Raw genomic sequence first — 17,962 nt, 5'->3', positions numbered from 1 at the left:
CTCAAGCCTGGGTGGCAGAACGAGACTCCATCTCAAAAAAAAAAAAAGTTACCATCTTAAACCTTAAGGCTCATCCATGTTGTAGCATGTGTCAGAATTTCCTTACTTTTTAAAACAGAGTAATATCCCATTTTGTGGATGGACCACATGTGTTCAGGTAAGTACCTAGGACTACAGTCAGAGATGGAGTCTTACTATGTTGCCCAAAGCTGGTCTCAAATTCCTGGCTTCAAGTGATCCTCCCACCTCAGCCTCCCAAAGTGTTAGGATTACAAGTGTGAGCCACCACGCCTGACTGAGTTAATTTTTGTATACAGTGTAAGGTAAAGATCCAACTTCACTTTTAGAAAACATATAAATGGATTTCCAATTTTCCAAGCACTATTTGATGGAAAGACTGTCCTTCCCCCATTAAATGGTGTTGGTACTCTCATCAAAAATCATCTGACCATATATGCAAGTGTTTATTTCTGGGCTATTGTATTCCACTGGTCCATATGTCTGTCTTTATGCCTGTACCACACTCTATTGATTACTGTAGCTTTGTAGTAAGTTTTCAAATGTGGAAGTGTGAGTCTTCCAACTTTATTCTTCTTCTTTCGATATTGCCTTGATTGCCGGGCATGGTGGCTCACTCCTGTCATCCCAGGACTTTGGGAGGCTGAGGTGGGAACGTTGCTTGAGGCCAGGAGTTTGAGAGCAGCCTGGGCAACATAGAGACCTTTTTTCTACAATAAACAATTTTTTTAAATTGGCCGGGCATGGTGGCTCACACCTGTAATTCCAGCACTTTGGGAGGCTGGGGTGGGTAGATCATGAGGTCAAGAAATCAAGACCATCCTGGCCAACATGGTGAAACCCTGTCTCTACTAAAAATACTAAAATTAGCTGAACATGGTGGTACACACCTGTAGTCCCAGCTACTTGGGAGGCTGAGGCAGGAGAATTGCTTGAGCCTGGGAGGTGGAGATTGCAGTGAACTGAGATCACGCCACTGCACTCCAGCCTGGGCGACAGAGGGAGACTCCATGTCAAAAAAAAAAAAAAAGTGGAATGGTGGCATATGCCTATAGTCCCAGTTACTCAGGAAGCTGAGGCAGGAAGATCAACTGAGCCCTGAAGGTTGAGGCTACAGCGAGCTATGATCGTGCTACTACACTTCATACTGGGTGACAGAGCAAGGCCCTGTCTCTAAAAAAAAAAAAAATGGAAATAGATTTTTTAAATAAGAAAAGATTGGCTTGACTATTCAGAGTCCCTTGCAATTCCATATGAATTTTAGAATGGATTTTAAAATTTCTTTAAAAAGTGCGGTTGGATTTAGGTAGGTAGTTATTGTGTTGAATCTGCAGATTGCTTTGAGTAGTATTAACATCACAATATTAAGTCTTCTAATTCATGAACATGGGATGTCTTTTAATGTCTTCTTTAATGTTTTTCAGCAACATTTTGTAGTTTTTATCGTAGAAATCTTTCACCTCCTTGTTTAATTTCTAAGTGTTTCATTCACTTTGACGCTACTACAAATGGACTTGCTTTCTTCATTTGGTTTTGGGTTGCCATTTGTTAGTGTACAGAAATAAGCTTGATTTTTGCAGGTTGATTTTGTATGCTGCAACTTTGCTGAATTAATTTATTAGTTCTAACGGATTGTGTGTGTGTGTGTGTGTGTGTGTGTGTGTGTGTGTGTGTGTAATCTTTAGTTTTTGGTGCACAAAGAGGATTTTACTTTTTCCTTTCCAATTTGGATGCCTTTGTTTGTCAGCACGTGTGAGTGATAGTGTGTGGCAGGGGAGTGCTGTGTGCATGTGTGTGTGCGCGCACGCATGTGTGTTTGAGAGAGAGATGGGTGAAGTCAGCTGGCTGGCCTGGGTGCTCTCTGGGGCTAAAGAGCACCACTCCTGGGAGTCCCTGCTCCATAGGACGAGGGAGTGCGCTGGAGTTCGGGGTCCCTGCTGACAGGACAAGGGAGTGCGCTGGAGTTCGGGGTCCCTGCTCACAGGACGAGGGAGTGCGCTGGAGTTCGGGGTCCCTGCTCCACAGGACGAGGGAGTGCGCTGGAGTTCGGGGTCCCTGCTCCACAGGACGAGGGAGTGCGCTGGAGTTCGGGGTCCCTGCTCACAGGACGAGGGAGAGCGCTGGAGTTCGGGGTCCCTGCTCACAGGACGAGGGAGAGCGCTGGAGTTCGGGGTCCCTGCTCACAGGACGAGGGAGAGCGCTGGAGTTCGGGGTCCCTGCTCACAGGACGAGGGAGTGCGCTGGAGTTCGGGGTCCCTGCTCACGGGACGAGGGAGAGCGCTGGAGTTCGGGGTCCCTGCTCACGGGACGAGGGAGTGCGCTGGAGTTCGGGGTCCCTGCTCACGGGACGAGGGAGAGCGCTGGAGTTCGGGGTCCCTGCTCACGGGACGAGGGAGTGCGCTGGAGTTCGGGGTCCCTGCTCACGGGACGAGGGAGAGCGCTGGAGTTCGGGGTCCCTGCTCACGGGACGAGGGAGTGCGCTGGAGTTCGGGGTCCCTGCTCACAGGACGAGGGAGTGCGCAGGAGTTCGGGGTCCCTGCTCACGGGACGAGGGAGTGCGCTGGAGTTCGGGGTCCCTGCTCACGGGACGAGGGAGTGCGCTGGAGTTCGGGCAGCAGGTTCACATTAGGGGTGTTTTCGTAGATGTCTCTGGATTTCAGTAGCTGGATCCCAACCAAAGCAATTGGTGGCAGCTTTGAATTGTAAAATTTCAGTGCTTCTGAAAGACCTCTCCTTCTGTGTGTCTTCTCCACATCCTAGGCGAGAAATTGTTCCAGAGCGAATCTCAGGAAGGGCTGCTGCCGCTGGAATGTGGGCCAGTCTGCCCGGGACAGATCCCTCTTTCAAGCAAGCATCTGCCCTTCTCCCAGTTCAGTTGGAAACTTGAGTTTGTCCAGGCGAGGTGGCCTCTGGGAGAGGCCAGGTGGAAGTCCTGGTGTGAGCCGAGGAGTTTGGTCTCCTTCTCACAAGCAGTTGCCAGCCATGGGCACATGCACATTCTCGCCTTCTCCGTCATTCTTCCCTTTGGAGGGAGAACCCAGGAGTGCTGCGGTGCCCCATGGAGGGTGGGGGAGAACCCGGGAGTGGTGCGGTGCCCCACGGAGGGAGGGGGAGAACCCGGGAGTGCTGTGGCGCCCCATGAAGGAAAGCAGGGGCGGGAGATGTCCACGGGTGAGGGCGTTCTGCCCTCCCCCTCCATGGGTCACTGCGCCTGCCTGGTCAGATGGCGGAACTTTCTGGGCACAGAGTAGGGGCTGTAACCACACTTACTGCACAGTTGTTGCAAGAATCAAATGTCAGCTGCTTGGTGCCCGGGAGCTCGGTCCAGGTGAAGTGCTTTGTCGGGGGCAGATCCTGCCGTGAATCTGAGTGGATAGAGGCTCGTGCAAGAGGCCTCCAGCAGCACAGGTGGTCTGACACCTGCCCCAACACACTTCTGCTTTGCTTCCCAAACCCACTGGGTTGATGGAAGCATTTCCGTCCTCTCCTGGTGAGCACCCCTGTGCTCTTCACTGCAAACCTCCTTTTTAAGAAGGTTGAGTCCTGAGAAACTCCGCGTGCACACACATCCGCCTGCGGCCACCTGTCAGGATAGCCTGGGTGTCAGTGTCGACAGCTGGGTGGCGCTGCCCACGCCGGACATTCTGCTAATCACTGGGTGGTCATGCCTTCCTCTTCCGAAGCAACCTCACTCGGAAGCTCAGCGCAAACCCTGCCAGTCACCCAGCAGCCGCGGATGGGTGAGTCACTGTGATAAACACAGATGAGGAAATACAGAGTCATCTCCCCACAATTCTGTACTCCTTGTGTGAGGGAGACAGAGAGCGGGGTGGGCGGAGAGACAGAGAAGGCTGGGGAGGAGGAGGAGAAGCCCAGAAGGAGCTGGAACGGCCTTTCTGGGTGAGAACACAGCGTGTACCAGCCTGACCCTGTGGACCACAAGGCTCACGGTGCCCACCATCATGGGCCTGGACTCGCCATGGACTTGCCCGGTGGGTCCTGAGGGCTTGTGTGGCCCCCTCACTCTGACCTCACTCTGACCCAGGACAGCCCGAGGGGTCCTTCGGTGTCAGACCTGTTCTCCAGGCAGGACCCAGCAGAAACCCCTCCTCTGTCTCCACCCACAGGCCTCCTTGTCCTTTACAAAGTACAGGGGTCACGCTGGAGGTTTTCCTTAGGGGCTCAGAAAGCCACACTCCGCGATCACAGTCAGGCTTGACGGGGTCAGACAGGCACGGGGTGTGCTAGGGAGTGTCTAGCAGTTGCTCTTCGGGTGTGAGGAGTCCTGGTCTGCTCCCCCACCAGCGGGCTTCCAGCTTTCAGCGCGAACTTGCTGGCTGCAGAGTTGGTGTGAGATACTCGCCTTGGAAGGCAGATGCACCCTCAGGGCGTCAGGAAGTCGTGGTCAGGGGGATGGTGTTAGGGGAGAGACCAGCTTAGCTGAAGGGGATTTCCAGTATGTGGTTCTGACCTGGCCTGCTGCACAGGCTCAAGGCTCACAGGACGTCCTTCCTCCAGGGTCACCCTGGGCCCCTGCACTGCAAATCTATAGCACCCATGGGCAGCAGGGCCTCCCCAGACAGCCCATCACACAAAGGACCACCTGCGGCCGGCCCCTCACCTGGAGGTGGTAGCACAGCTACAGCCACACTTTACCACTGGCGGGGCAGAGACCGAGGGCCCTGCGGACGGCCAGTCCTTCCCAGGCTCCCACTCAGGGGCAGCCCCAGAAACAAGCACACGTGTACTGTTAGAAACATCCAGGGGGAGGCCGCATAACTGGAGGACCAGGAGGAGCATTGCGGCATCTCGGGGCAGTCTGTCCTGTGCCCTGTGGCAGAGCTGAGCCGTGTGGCAGAGCTGAGTCACGTGGCCGAGCTGAGCCTCGTGGCAGAGCTGAGTCATGTGGCAGAGCTGAGTCGCGTGGCAGAGCTGAGTCGGCTTCTGAGAGGGAGCATCCTGTTCCCTGCAGCCCTGGCAAGAGCCGCCAGGCCAGCTCGTCCCATCCGGAGGAGCCTCCCTTAGGTGATGGCTAAGGAGGCCCAGGGTCTCTGCTGATGGTCGGTTTATCCAGCTGTGCTGCTGACCCTGCCTTCTCTTTGAGCCAGAGACACTGCCACCCAAGGGCCAGGCCGCAGTGGGTAGGGGTGGCGGTGGGGATTGGTGAGGTCCCCCAAGGTGTGGCAGACGCTGGAGGAGGGTGTCTGGGCTCCGACTGCCCCCATGTGGAATCTTGGGCGTGCTGCTCAACCTTCAGCCTCGGTTTCCTCTTCCACGAAAGGGGAAAACAGTGGCTCAGGCTGGCAGTGCGACTAAGGAGGTGATGCCTACATGGTGGCTATTGTTAACACCACAGTCGCTCTTTTGCTTTAGGAAATTGTCTCAAGGAAGTTCTTGCTAAAATGCAAATGTTGGTTGTAAATTATCCCCCCTCCTACCTGGCACCAGCTGACTCATCAGAAGGGCTAGGGGAACAGAAGGGGCAACAGTGGGGGGCACAGGGAAGCCCTGGCTTGCAGCCCTGGGGAGATGGCACTGCCCCTCAGGGACCACGAAGCTGCCACCACACATTGCCCCTGCCTCAGAGCTGCCCGTGAGGCCCTCCCGAACTGTCAGGCCAGCCTGGCTGCCTTGGCTGGGCTCCTCAGCGGCCCCTTCATGGTGTTTGTTCAGCCACAATGCCTGCTGGTTTCCCATGGCCCTGGAGTGCTGTTTCCCTGGCCCTCCCTTCCCTCTTCGGTTCAGGTTGCACGGCTGTCCTGTTCATCACCAGTCGAAGGGCCCTTCACTTGTGTGTCTCTCACTCCCCCGGACTTGCCGGGAAAGCCTCTCCCTCGAATTCTCTGTGCCCCGGGCAGCAGCTGCAGCTCCAGCGCAGGCAGAGCGGGAGCCGAGACGAGAGCCCCGAGTGTCTTCTCTGCCCGTGTGACTGTCCTGCAGGCTCCAGCCACCTCCATTGCTGTGCCAAGTAACCTGTCCCACACGTCCATCTTCAGGTCCCCCTGCCTCGGGACCTTGGCACGTGACGTCCCCTTTCCTGCCAGGCTCAGGCCCTGGCTTCATTCAGGTCTCCATGGTGCGGTTTCCTCCCTGGACTCCCTCCATGGCTGTGGCCTCCGCACACCCAAGCCACCTAGCCTTCTGCTGCGTGGCCTGCGCTGCTGCTTGCCATCATGGGTATTTTTTAAAAGGTGATTAATAACTCCTTCACCTTGAAAGAGTTAGGGGACCACCTTATTCTGAGAACTCATAAAGGGACAGAATCAAGTACGTATCCTGCTTGTCCTGGCAAACAAAGAGTTGATGACGGAAAGTTCTTTATAGAAAGTTAGCTAATAGGTCGGGCGCGGTGGCTCATGCCTGTAATCGCAGCACTTTGGGAGGCCGAGGCGGGCGGATCACAAGGTCAGGAGATCAAGACCATCCTGGCTAACACAGTGAAACCCCGTCTGTACTAAAAATACAAAAAATTAGCCGTGGTGGTGGCGCCTGTAGTCCCAGCTCTTCGGGAGGCAGAGGCAGGAGAATGACATGAACCTGGGAGGTGGAGCTTGCAGTGAGCCAAGATTGCGCCACTGCACTCCAGCATGGGTGACAGAGCCAGACGCCGTCTCAAAAAAAAAAGTAAGTTAGCTAATAAATGAAGAATGAATTAAAATATTGCCATTTTGCAACTTCAGTGAAATCTCAGATGTGGGCATTGGTCCTCAATGGCTGCAGAAATTAGGAGGCGAAAGGCCGATGGGGGCGTTCACAGTGTGGGACAGGTTGGCCATAGATGGACCCCAATCGATCTAATCAGAAGGACAGGGCCAACCAGACCCCGTGCGCCTTTGGATGGGACATGCTGAGAATCGCACGGCCCGACTGGGACCAGCCTGAATGAGGTCAGCCTTCAGTTCTAAGCACTGGTGTACCAGCACAGAGGGGAATGTGCTGAACTGCACCCAGCCACGCAGAGGCCATGAGACCCGGCAACAACCTGGTGTCCTGTCCTCAACAAATCAATGAAAGGAGGAGAAGGAGAAGGAATCTCGTCTATTGATCAAAAAAAGATGAGCTCTCATCACCAAACACAGCACGCAGACCTTGTCTGGACCCTGTTGTCATAAGCCAACCAAACGGAGGCTGTCAAAAGCATTGATGAGGCCATTGGGAACTTTGGTGGTTTGAAGGAATTACTTACTTTTGGGTGTGATAATGGGATCGTGATTATTTTTTAGAAAGAGCTGTCATTTAGAGATTCTACTGCACTGTTGGTGGTGAAATGAGAGATTTACTTAAAAATATGCCAGTGGTGCTGGCGTGGGGATGGGGCTCGGGGTGCCATGGGGTGCAGATGAGAGGTCACTGGTCACTAGCCACTGTGATGAGGGCAGCAGGGCTGGCAGGTACAGAGTGTTTAGTATACTTTGCTTTCCGTTGGTATGTATTTGGCAATTTCCTAATAAAAAGTTAAAAATTGGCTGGGCCCTGTGGCTCCTGCCTGTGATCCAGCACTTTGGGAGACTGAGGCGGGAAGATCACTGGAGGCCAGGAGTTTGCGACCAGCCTGGGCAATAGAGCAAGACCCTATCTCTATGAAAAAAAAATTAGCCAGGTGCGGTAGGACATGCCTGTAGTCTCAGCCACTCGAGAGGCTGGGGCAGGAAGACTGCTTGAGTCCAGGAGCTTGAAGTTGCGGTGAGCCAGGATCGGGCCATTGCACTCCAGCCTGGGTGACAGAGTGACGCCTGTCTCAAAAAGATGTTTTTAAGTTAAAAATCAGCCAATAGGTGGATTATTCATCCCATAATCACCATTAGGCTGAAAAGGTAACGTTTTTCCTTTGGGTCACAAAGGGCTTCTGTAACCCCAGCAAAGTATCAACGTAATATTACTTAAACTCCAGGAAGCCCTCAAAATAGGCAGTGTTATAAACTAGGATGGTTTGCACAAGCATGGAAACAAATAAATGACATAAACCCTGACATAAAATAAGTGTGGAACCCATTTTATATGTTTGTGTGTTTTGTTTGCTTTCAAGAAGTTTAAGGTGTTTGGAAGAATCACTCACCCTAAATCATTGATTATGGTTCTGATGGTTTGAGGAGATGTAGTTACACCGATAAGCCTTAAATGATAAGAAAACTGCTTTTCAAAGTTCCTCTTATTCTTACATTAACTTTATTATTTTTAATTTTAATTTTTATTTTTGAGACGTAGTCTCATTCACTCTCACTCAGACTGGAGTGCAATGGCGTGATCTCGACTCACTGCAACCTGCACCTCCCAGGTTCAAGTGATTCTCCTGCCTCAGCCTCCTGAGTAGCTGGGATTACAGGCATGCACCACCACACCCAGCTAATTTTTGTATTTTTTTTTTAGTAGAGTTGGGGTGTTGCCATGTTGGCCAGGCTGGTCTCGAACTCCTGACCTCAGGTGATATGCCCGCCGCAGCCTCCCAAAGTCCTGGGATAACAGTTGTGAGCCACTGTGCCTGGTTGCATTCACTTTAATAACTGAAACGTTACAGAGCTATAGGGCTGTGTTGAACACATCCAGGGCTGGTCCTGCCTTGTGCTGGCTCTGTTTCTCCTTCTTTTCGTTTGATATTGGTCTCTGGCTGCTCTGAGCAGCACACAGTGGGGAGCCTCTGCTCCTCCCTGTTGAAAGGGTGATATAGCTTGGATGTCCCGCTCCAGTCTCATGTGGGGATGTAGTCCCCAGTGCTGGAGGTAGGGCCTGGTGGGAGGAGCTGGGTCATAGGGATGGCTCCCTTCTGGCTTGGTGCTGTCCTTGTGATAGTGAGCTCTTGAGAGAGCTGGGAATCAGTCTAGGGCATCTTCCCCCCACCACCTGCCCTCCCACTCTTGCTGTGCAACACATGGGCTCCTCCTGTGTCTTCTGACATGATTGGAAGCTTCCCGAGGCCTCATCGGAAGCCAAGCAGATGCCAGCGCCATGCTTCCTGTGTAGCCTACAGAAACTGAGCCAGTCAAACCCCTTTTCTTTATAAATTACCCAGTCTCAGTTTCTTTATAGCAATGCAAGCATGGCCTACCTACCACAGGGAGGAATGGGCGTGTCGGGGAGGTGGGGTAAAGGCCAGGACCTGAGGGCTCCTCAGTGTTGTGGATAAAAAGGGGGGTGGACATTTCCTGGGTCCTTGCCACCCCCTGCGAAGTCATGGGGTCTTCCTGAGTGTACAGGATGCTGCCTGGCCCGGCCTCAGCCCTCCTGTCTCCACCCATGCAGGACGATGCCTGCAGAAGTGTCCCTGGGTCACAGCCCATCAGAAGGAGGATTGGGCAGTGGTGTGGGGGCCCGCACGGCCAAGAGCCTGTCTGCACAGAGATTCTTGGGGGGCTCAAGGCAGCCCTGCACCCCAGCCAGGAGCTCCGTGTGTCACCCTTTTTGTTAGTTTATTTGTTTAAGGTTTTCTTGTTTGAGTCACAGAAATGAGATTGAGAAAGGGGCGTGCTGCGCTCCCCTGCTGTGTCCTAGGCAAATGTCATGGAGCCCGGTCACCCAGATAGCTGTGTCCAGGCATTGGCAGCCAAGCCTGCCCGGGAAGACTCCCAGCGGGGGCTCACCCCACCCAGTTCCCACCAGCAGGAGCAGACAGTGCCCACCGCTACCCCCACTTGGAGGTTCTGAGGTGTCAGTCACCTTTTTGTTGTTGTTTTTAAAAAATTTTATTGAGGTGGAATTTGCATGCTACACAAGTCACCTGTCTCAGGTGTATGATTTAGTGGTTGTCACCGCATCATGCAGCCACCAGCACGATCCACCATCGGTATTGGGAGAACCCGCCCCCAATGGTTAACGTGGGTTATTTTCTATTCTCTAAGCATCTGGGCTGGTCTGAGAAATAAATGGAAAGAGTACAGGAGAGAGAAATTTTAAAGCTGGGTGTCCTGGGGAGACATTACATGTCAGCAGGTTCCGTGATGCTCCTCGAGTCATAAAACCAGCAAGTTTTTATTAGCGATTTTCAAAAGGGGAGGGAGTGCATGAATAGGTTGTGGGTCACAGAGATCACATACTTCACAAGGTAATAAAATACCACAAGGCAAGTGGAGGCAGGGGAGATCACAGCACCACAGGATGGGGCGAAATTAAAATTGCTAATGAAGTTTTGGGCACTCATTGTCATTGATAACATCTTATCAGGAGACAGGGTTTGAGAGCAGACAACCTGTCTGACCAAAGTTTATTAGGTGGGAATTTCCTCCTCCTAATGAGCCTGGAGACCGGAGCTTATTTCATCCCTTCGACTTTGACCGTAAAAGGCAGCTGCCTCAAGGGGGTCTTCTATAGACCTACCCTCAGGGCACATTCTCTTTCTCAGGGATGTTCCTTGCTGAGAAAAATAATTCAGCGATATTTCTCCTATTTGCCTTTGAAAGAAGAGAAATATGGCTTTGTTCTGTCCAGCTCACCGGCAGTCAGAGTCCAAGGCCGTCTCCCTGTTCCCTGAACATTGCTGTTATCCTGTTCCTTTTTTCAAGGCACCCAGATTTCATATTGTTCAAGCACACATGCTCTACAAACAATTTGTGCAGTTAATGCAATCATCACAGGGTCCTGAAGCGACATACATCCCCCTCAGCTTATGAAGATGACAGGATTAAGAGATGAAAGTAAAGATAGGCATAGGAAATCAAAAGGGTATGACTGGGGAAGTGATAAGTGTCCATGAAATCGTCACAATTTATGTTCAGAGATTGCAGTAAAGATAGACGTAAGAAATCATAAAAGTATTAATTTGGGGAACTAATAAATGTCCATGAAATCTTCAAATTTATGTTCTTCTGCCACGGCTTCAGCTGGTCCCTCCATTCGGGATCCCTGACTTCCCGCAACACGTCGGAACATTGCATCCTTCCAGATAGACCCCGTGTGCCCCTTCACAGCTCACCTCATTCCTGTCCCAGGCCTGGCAGCCCTGGCGTAGCTCCCGTCTCCATGGACGCGCCTGCTTCAAATATTTCACAGCAGCGGAGTCAGACAAGATGTGGCCTCTCGCTGAGCAGCACGTCCTGAGGCTTGTCTGTGCTGTGGTGTGAGTCAGAGCCTCCCTCCTTTCCATGGCTGAACCAAGTTTCGTCGTATGCATGTACTGTGCATCTGCCCAGCAGCTGATGGATGCTGGGGTGCCCACTTTGTGGCTATTGGGAATCAAGTGGCTGAACACTTCACGGCCATTTGTGTTCACGACACCGGGTGCACATGTGTTTCCATTTCTCTCGCACAGACACCTAGAAGTTGATGTCTTTTATGAAAGAGTAAGTTTTTGAGTAAGTTAGGTACGCCCAGGGAACAAGGTTCAGAAGGCACAGAAGCAACCAAAGGAAGAGTGAGTAGTAAACATCTTGCTGTGTCTCCTACTGGTGTCTCCCTAAAGGCGGTCATTGTCGCCAGATTCTTGTGTTTCCCCTGAGGCCTTTCCATGTCTGTCAGCAGAAAAGCACACTGCATTTGATGTAAAAGAGATGTGTCTTGGTTTGGGTTCCCCTGAAGGCAGAGCCCAGGCAGGGGCTTGGGTGCAGGTGGATTACCTGGAGGGGACCCAGGAAGCCCGAGGGAACGGGGGAGCAGTGGGATGGAGAGGTGGGAAGAAAGAAGGAGTCTGTGCAGCCGAGTTGCTGAGCAGTTCCCACGGAGGGCAGCCATGTTCATTTCTACTAGGCACCTCCACGGGCTGTGCCTCTGAAGGATGGGAGGTTGGGTTATTTGTGGGAGGACCTGGACCCCTCCTGGCTGAGGCTGGCCCCAGGGATTGCCACCTCCACTTTCTGCGGCTTAGGTAGGATCTTTGTGTAGATGTTTGCACAGACAGTAGCTTTGTCTGTTCACAGTTCACTTGACCATGTATCTTGGGAACGTACCTCAATTGTTTTTTTTTCTGAGATGGAGCCTTGCTCTGTCACTCAGGCTGGAGTGTGGTGGTGCCATCTTGGCTCACTGCAACCTCTGCCTCCCAGGTTCAAGCCATTCTTCTGCCTCAGCCTCCTGAGTAGCTGGGACTACAGGCACCGGCCACCTCGCCCGTCTGGTTTTTGTATTTTTAGTAGAGACAGGATTTCACAATGTTGGTCAGGCTTGTCTTGAGCTGCTGACCTCTGGTGATCTGTCCACCTCAGCCTCCCAAAGTGCTGGGATTACAGGCATGAGCCACCCACCCAGTCCCATACCTCACTCTTAAATGGAACATAATATTTCCTTGTATGGATACGCTGTGGTTTATTTACTAGTCTTGCCTAATGATGGACCTTTAGATTTGTGTTTTTCTGTGAGAAATATAACTTACTTTGAAATGCATCAGAAGTAAGATAGGTGGATGGACGTGGGCTAGGCAAGGTAGTGCAGTGTGAATGGGAGCGTCTGGGGGCCCATGGATCTTCACTGCACAACTGGTTAAATACATTGCCATGTGTTTGAAAGGTTCAAAAAGTAAAACGGTGGGGATAGTGCTGGTCTTTTAAGTGTTAAAGCCCCAAGACAGCGGTATTGTGGGGTACAGGATCCATCAGCTCAGCTTCTTCCCAGATAGGCGAGGGCAGGGAACCTGAGACCCCTGGACCCCTGGCAGGAGGGCACCTGGAAGGGTCGTGGGAAGTCCTGGAGTGCCTCGGAGCAGGGAGCCCAGTACAGAGCGTGATTCTGATGCCCGAGCCTCGGGCTTGGTGAGGTGGCCCCTCGTAGAAGCCTTACTCCCTACTCTTTGCCCTATTTCTGCTGGACAGGAGCACTTGAAATTCAGGGTCTATCACTGTATCCGCAATAACAGGAACATGTGGAGACTCCTCACCACGCACGGAGCTCACTTCTGCTCACAGCAAGCCTGTAGGTGCAGCCCCTGCAGACCCCATGCATAGGTGGGGACGTGGAAGCCCCAGGATGCAGGGGGACAGGTCAGTGGGTGGTCCTGTCCAGCCTGCTCTTCTGCCCTCACGTCTGCTGGGTGACTTGGCAGTGTGCAGCGTCAGTGCCGGTCCCCCTGGTCCCCCTGGTGGGCCTGGGGCCAGCTGACTCTGCCAGGGAGGGGGTGGGATTTCAGGCTGAATAGGCTGGGAGCCGGGACAGAGAAAGAGGTGAGATGGGACTGGGGCTGGGTGGACTGTGCCTGTGTGGGGTTTGTGTCACCTGCTGTGACATGACATTGTGACATGACATTGTGATGTTGGCTGCAGCAGCAGAGGGCAGCTGGGAGGTACTGTTGTGGCGGCTGCAGCTCCCTGCCTGGGTGTGGCATGGCCTGAGCCTGAGGACCCAGGCCAGTCTCAGCCAGTTGTCCAGAACCTGCAGGAAGTGCTGGCTCCACCAAGAACGGGAGTGGGGGCCTGGCCACCCTGACGATGGGAATAGAAGAGGCAGCTGCGAGGGCGGGAACCTGTGCATTGCCGGGGTAGAACCAGCCACCTAGAAACTGAACACTAGACAGGCACCGAGTGACGCAGATTTCCCCGTATGTTGGCACCTGTGCTGCCAGCTGTCTTGGGGCTGAGTTACAACGAACACCACTAGCTCCCAGCGGGATGTGGGACGTGCAGGGCTGAGCTGGACCTGTGAACAGGCCTTTCCTCGTGGGATCTGAATCCCTTCCTGTCCCTGCTGTGGGAAGGGCTGGGGTGCATGTGGATGGCTGGGCAACAGCAGGAGGGCGGCAGGCTTGCGGGCCACAGTAACAGCTGCTGAGGGCTGGGCCCTCATGTCCCCCAAAACTCATGGGCGGAAATCCTCACGGCCAAGGCAGTGGCATTAGGAGGTGAAGCCTTTGGGAGGTGATGAGGCCTGGAGGACAGAGCCCTCATGCTGGGATTAGTGCTCTTAGGAAGGAGAGGTCCCTTGCCCCTTCCACATGTGAGGACACAGTGAGAAGATGCCTATCTGCAAGCTGCAGGTGGGCCCTCGCCAGAGCTGGGCCATGCGGGCACCTGGTCTGGGACTTCCAGCCTGCAGGACTGTGAGAAATAGGTTTCTGCTGCTGAGAAGCTGCCAGTCTGTGGGATTTTGCTATAGCAGCCAGAATGGACTAAGACAGTAGGGGAGTGGGAGATTCACGCTGGAGCTGAGAGCCTGACGTGGGAACGTGACAGGCCAGCGAGGCTGTAGACACGGACACACATCACTGCTCGTGGGGTGCCCGAACTTAGAGCACAGTGAACCAGACAGCGATGAAGCAAAGCCACTGCCACCAATTCCGAGGTTCAGCCAGCAGGCACTGAACACACCAGCAACTCAGTGGCACCCAGCATGCCCGGTGGCATGTCCCTTCAGCGGACGGGGCACCAACCCGGCGTGTGTGTGGTGGAAGTGTGTGGTGCGAGCACACCCGGCGGGAGCTCCTCTCTTGCCGTTGTGTGGCAGCAGCTGCTGCGCACAATGCAGCTGAGTTTGCCCCCTGCACCCTCGGTGTCCCCATGTCTGTGTCCAGTGGGCAGCTGTGATGGGACATCTGGAGTTGCCGTTGCCTGTCACAGGAACAAGCATTGGTGGGCAGACCCTAGCCCAGAGGAGGCCCCAGGGGCAAGCCACTGGTCTGGGGGGGCAGAAGGTGGGGAGGGTGAAGGGCCCACCCTCTTCTGGTTCCTATCATGCGTGGATCTCCAGTGCCCACCTCATTCCTGGTGGACACCGTACTATCGGGTTCAGTGGGCTTTGGGAATGCCAATATGGCTGATTGCAGGGTGGCCTCAGGCAGCCCGTGACCGGGTCAGATCAGAAACGGGAGAAAGAGAAGCTGCTTTAGAGACACTGCTACTGGAAAGAAGGAAAGGCAGGGACTGTCAGACTGGGGCTGCCAGGAGGGCGTGGTGGCCAGGATGGGGGACACGTTGCTGTCATGTCCCTGCATAGGTCCACCGATCAAGGAAAAGGAAGGGAAGAGAGCCGTGCTCCTGGGGGCTTTTGCGAGAGCTCACCTGGCTTGCCTCCTCCCCAGGGCTGGGCATGGAGAGCTTCTACAGAGGTCATTTTCTCCTGAAACCTAGGGCCCAGAGTGGCATCAGCTTGTGAGGAGAGCAGGAAGGGCCCTTAGGGCTGATGGTGCAGGCCCTGGACAGCCTGGAGAGCTCTCCCACTGGGAGTGTTACTAACCTCCACCAACACCTAGGTGACCTCATTTAATCCTTACAGGAACCCTGAGGGGCAAACTGAGGCACAGAGAGGCTTGGCGACTTGCCTGAGGTCACACAGCTAGCAGAATTTTGTGGAAAGCTGGGATTCCACCGCACCCTCGATGTCTCCTTGCCTCTTTGTCTTCAGAATTAGATCAATTTGCTAAAACTCTGTTTGCCCAGAGCTGGATGGACCCGAGCCGACTCCCAGAGTGGTCTAGTTAGTGAGTAACAAAATGGCCCCCAAAGGCTTCTTGCTGTTTTGTGGCGGCCACTTTTCCTGATATGCATTGGTGCAGCTTGACTGAACGTCTTTTCTTCTGAATGTGCCCTTAACCCTGGCTCACGTATTTTGCTGGAATTTTCAGCCCCTGCTCCTGCCTGTGCTGCCAAATGGCTGTGGCCAACTGCCCAGACAAGGTTTAAAGTTTCTGTCTGAAATCTTGGGAAAATGGGTCGTTTAGAGAATTGATTTTCAGCAAACTGACCAATCAAGGTCATTTTGTGAATTGACTTTCAGAGAATTGATTTCCCATATCCTGATCCAATGACTAAACTTTTAAAAACAAGTCTGCAAGCCCCAATTCAGAAGCACGGGATTTTGCATGTTAAGAAACAGTTATGGGAACACAACATCCTGAGTGTATTAAATGCCACTAAATTGCGCACTAAATTTTAAATGGCTGATTTTATGTTATCTGAATTTCACTGCAATTAAGAAACAACTAACAAAATTCATACCCAGAACATGAATTCATTCCAGACAGAGTTAAATTTATGGAGGAATCTAATAAAGACTCTTAATCTACCAAAGAGATAAGAAAAAGGGACCACAGCCATCAACGTAAATACATTACAAAATCTGAACGGCAGATTCAAGACAGGAACAGATAGGTATGAAAAGGGCACATCCTGGAAATGAAAAATATAGTCACCGAGACAAAAGGCTCAGAAGGTGGCATAGGATCAAGTACACAGCTGAAAAGAGAATTAGTGAAGTAGAAGAGAGAAATAAGGAATTTGACCAGAATGTAAAACAGAGAGACAGAGATGACAGTTTCTTTCTTTCTTTTTTTTTTAAACAAAGTCTCGCTCTGTTTCCCAGGCTGGAGTGCAGTGGCACCATTTCCGCTCACTGCAACCTCCGCCTCCTGGGTTTAAGCAATTCTTGTGCCTCAGCCTCCTGAGTATCTGGGACTACTACAGATGTGTGCCACCATGCCCAGCTGATTTTCGTATTTTCAGTAGAGATGGGGCTTTGCCATGTTGGTCAAGATGGTCTTGAACTCTTGGCCTCAAGTGATCCACCAACCTTGGCCTCCCAAAGTGCTGGGATTACAGGTGTGAGCCACAATGCCCGGCCTGAGATGATTTAACACGTGTGCATGCATGTGCACACACAGACGTGCACACACAGCAACTGAAAGCCCTGGCAAGGCTGGGCTGAAAGCCCCCAGGAATGGAGACTCCTGGGCCTCAGGGTCCTCATCCATACAGGGGGAGGGTTGGGCTGGTGTGACTTGAGCTCACCGAGAGCGTTTGGCAGGGTCTTTATGTCATCGCTCCTGAGGGTCCTGTGGAGCCTGTTCCTGCTGGCGCATCGGCAGCTCAGAGCCACACGCCTTTCCCGAGGGTGCTCTGGGCCCATCTGCCCCTGGCCCTCCCTCCCTCGGTCACCCTAACAGCTGCACCTGCAGCACAAGGTCCCTTGAAAACGCACAGCGAGGCTGGAGCCGCTGCAGACAGGACACGGCCCTGCGGGTGTTTCATCTCGTTGTGAGAGGTTTCCAGTTGGCACAGGTAGTGTCTGCTTTCATCCGTCCTTCCAGAAACAAGGGGCCCTGGGCCACAGGAAGAGCGCACCCTGCACTTCCATGCCTGTGTGGGAGTGGCCTGTGCCCCCCTAGCAAGACCACGCTCATTTTGTGAGAGCTGCCGCCATCCTGTGGCACTTGGGCCTGGAACTCGCATTCCACTCCATTCTGAGGGCCAAGCGATGTTGCTAGATGCAGAGAGATGGGGGCCTGCGGTGGCCGACACCCAAAGCATCCTTGGTGGCTCTTTTTTTCTGAGACAGGCGTGGGAAGGCCCCCCTCCCACCCCCTGGATCTGCCTGTGAGCACAGGGTGCCCCTGAGGGTGTCCAGAATGAGAACAAATTCTGTCTGGGACAGAGCCTTACTCTGTTGCCCAGGCTGACCTATAGTGGTGCAATCATGGCTCACTGCAACCTGGAACTCCGGGGCTCAAGTGATCCTCCCACCTCAGCCTCCTGAGGAGCTGGGACGACAGGGACACACCACCATGCCTTCCTAATTTTTTTTTTTTTTTTTTGGAGACAGGATCTTGCTATGTTGCCGAGGCTAGACTCAAACTCCTGGCCTTAAGTGATTCCCCTCAGCCTTCCAAAGCCAGGTGGCTTTTGATTGCAGATTCTAGCTAGGTTGCAGGATGTAAGGAAGTGGGGGTGTGGAAATCACAGCAACACCCTCTCCCAAGGGTGCTTTCTGTGGCCGTGTACACAGCCCACCTGGCTGGCTCTGAGAGCAGCGACACTTCTGTGGACACTCCAGGCCATCACTGTGCAGGAGCCCAGTGTGTCATAAGTGAAGGACAGCCGTCTTTACCTTGGGGGAGACCGTTGTGGGTGCCACCCTGCAGGCTCGGACATCTGTAATTCCCCAAATGTAGGTGCCGCGTTGAACAGTCCCTTAGACTTCACCGAGGCACCGTGTGGTCACTGTGCACATCCTTCCCAGGTCAGCTGCGGAGTTCCGTGGAAAAGGTTTTGATGAATAATTCCAACTCAGCGGTCCAGGAGCTCAACCTTCTCTTTTCAGA

The 17,962-nt window shown here is 53.2% G+C and overlaps 1 protein-coding gene across 4 annotated transcripts in view; it reads left to right on the top strand.

The window, feature by feature from the left end:
* Positions 1–17,962, top strand: part of HSF2B (heat shock transcription factor 2 binding protein) — a 198,744-nt gene that overhangs the window by 152,919 nt on the left and 27,863 nt on the right. For 2 of the 4 annotated variants that reach the window (XM_071095776.1, XM_071095781.1), the window contains one exon: positions 2,779–8,233. The exons of 1 other annotated variant lie outside the window; for it this stretch is intronic. In XM_071095776.1, coding sequence (XP_070951877.1) covers positions 2,779–3,269 — 491 coding nt within the window. In that variant the 3' untranslated portion in view covers positions 3,270–8,233. Of the gene's footprint in view, positions 1–2,778; positions 8,234–17,962 lie in introns of those variants that run through there. One more of the 4 variants, XM_071095777.1, reaches the window with a different exon arrangement.

Source organism: Macaca nemestrina, chromosome 4 (assembly GCF_043159975.1).
Source record: "Macaca nemestrina isolate mMacNem1 chromosome 4, mMacNem.hap1, whole genome shotgun sequence".
NCBI classification, from domain to species: domain Eukaryota; kingdom Metazoa; phylum Chordata; class Mammalia; order Primates; family Cercopithecidae; genus Macaca; species Macaca nemestrina.
Note: the sequence above shows the minus strand (reverse complement) of the source record. Positions and strands in the feature narration are given on the sequence as shown.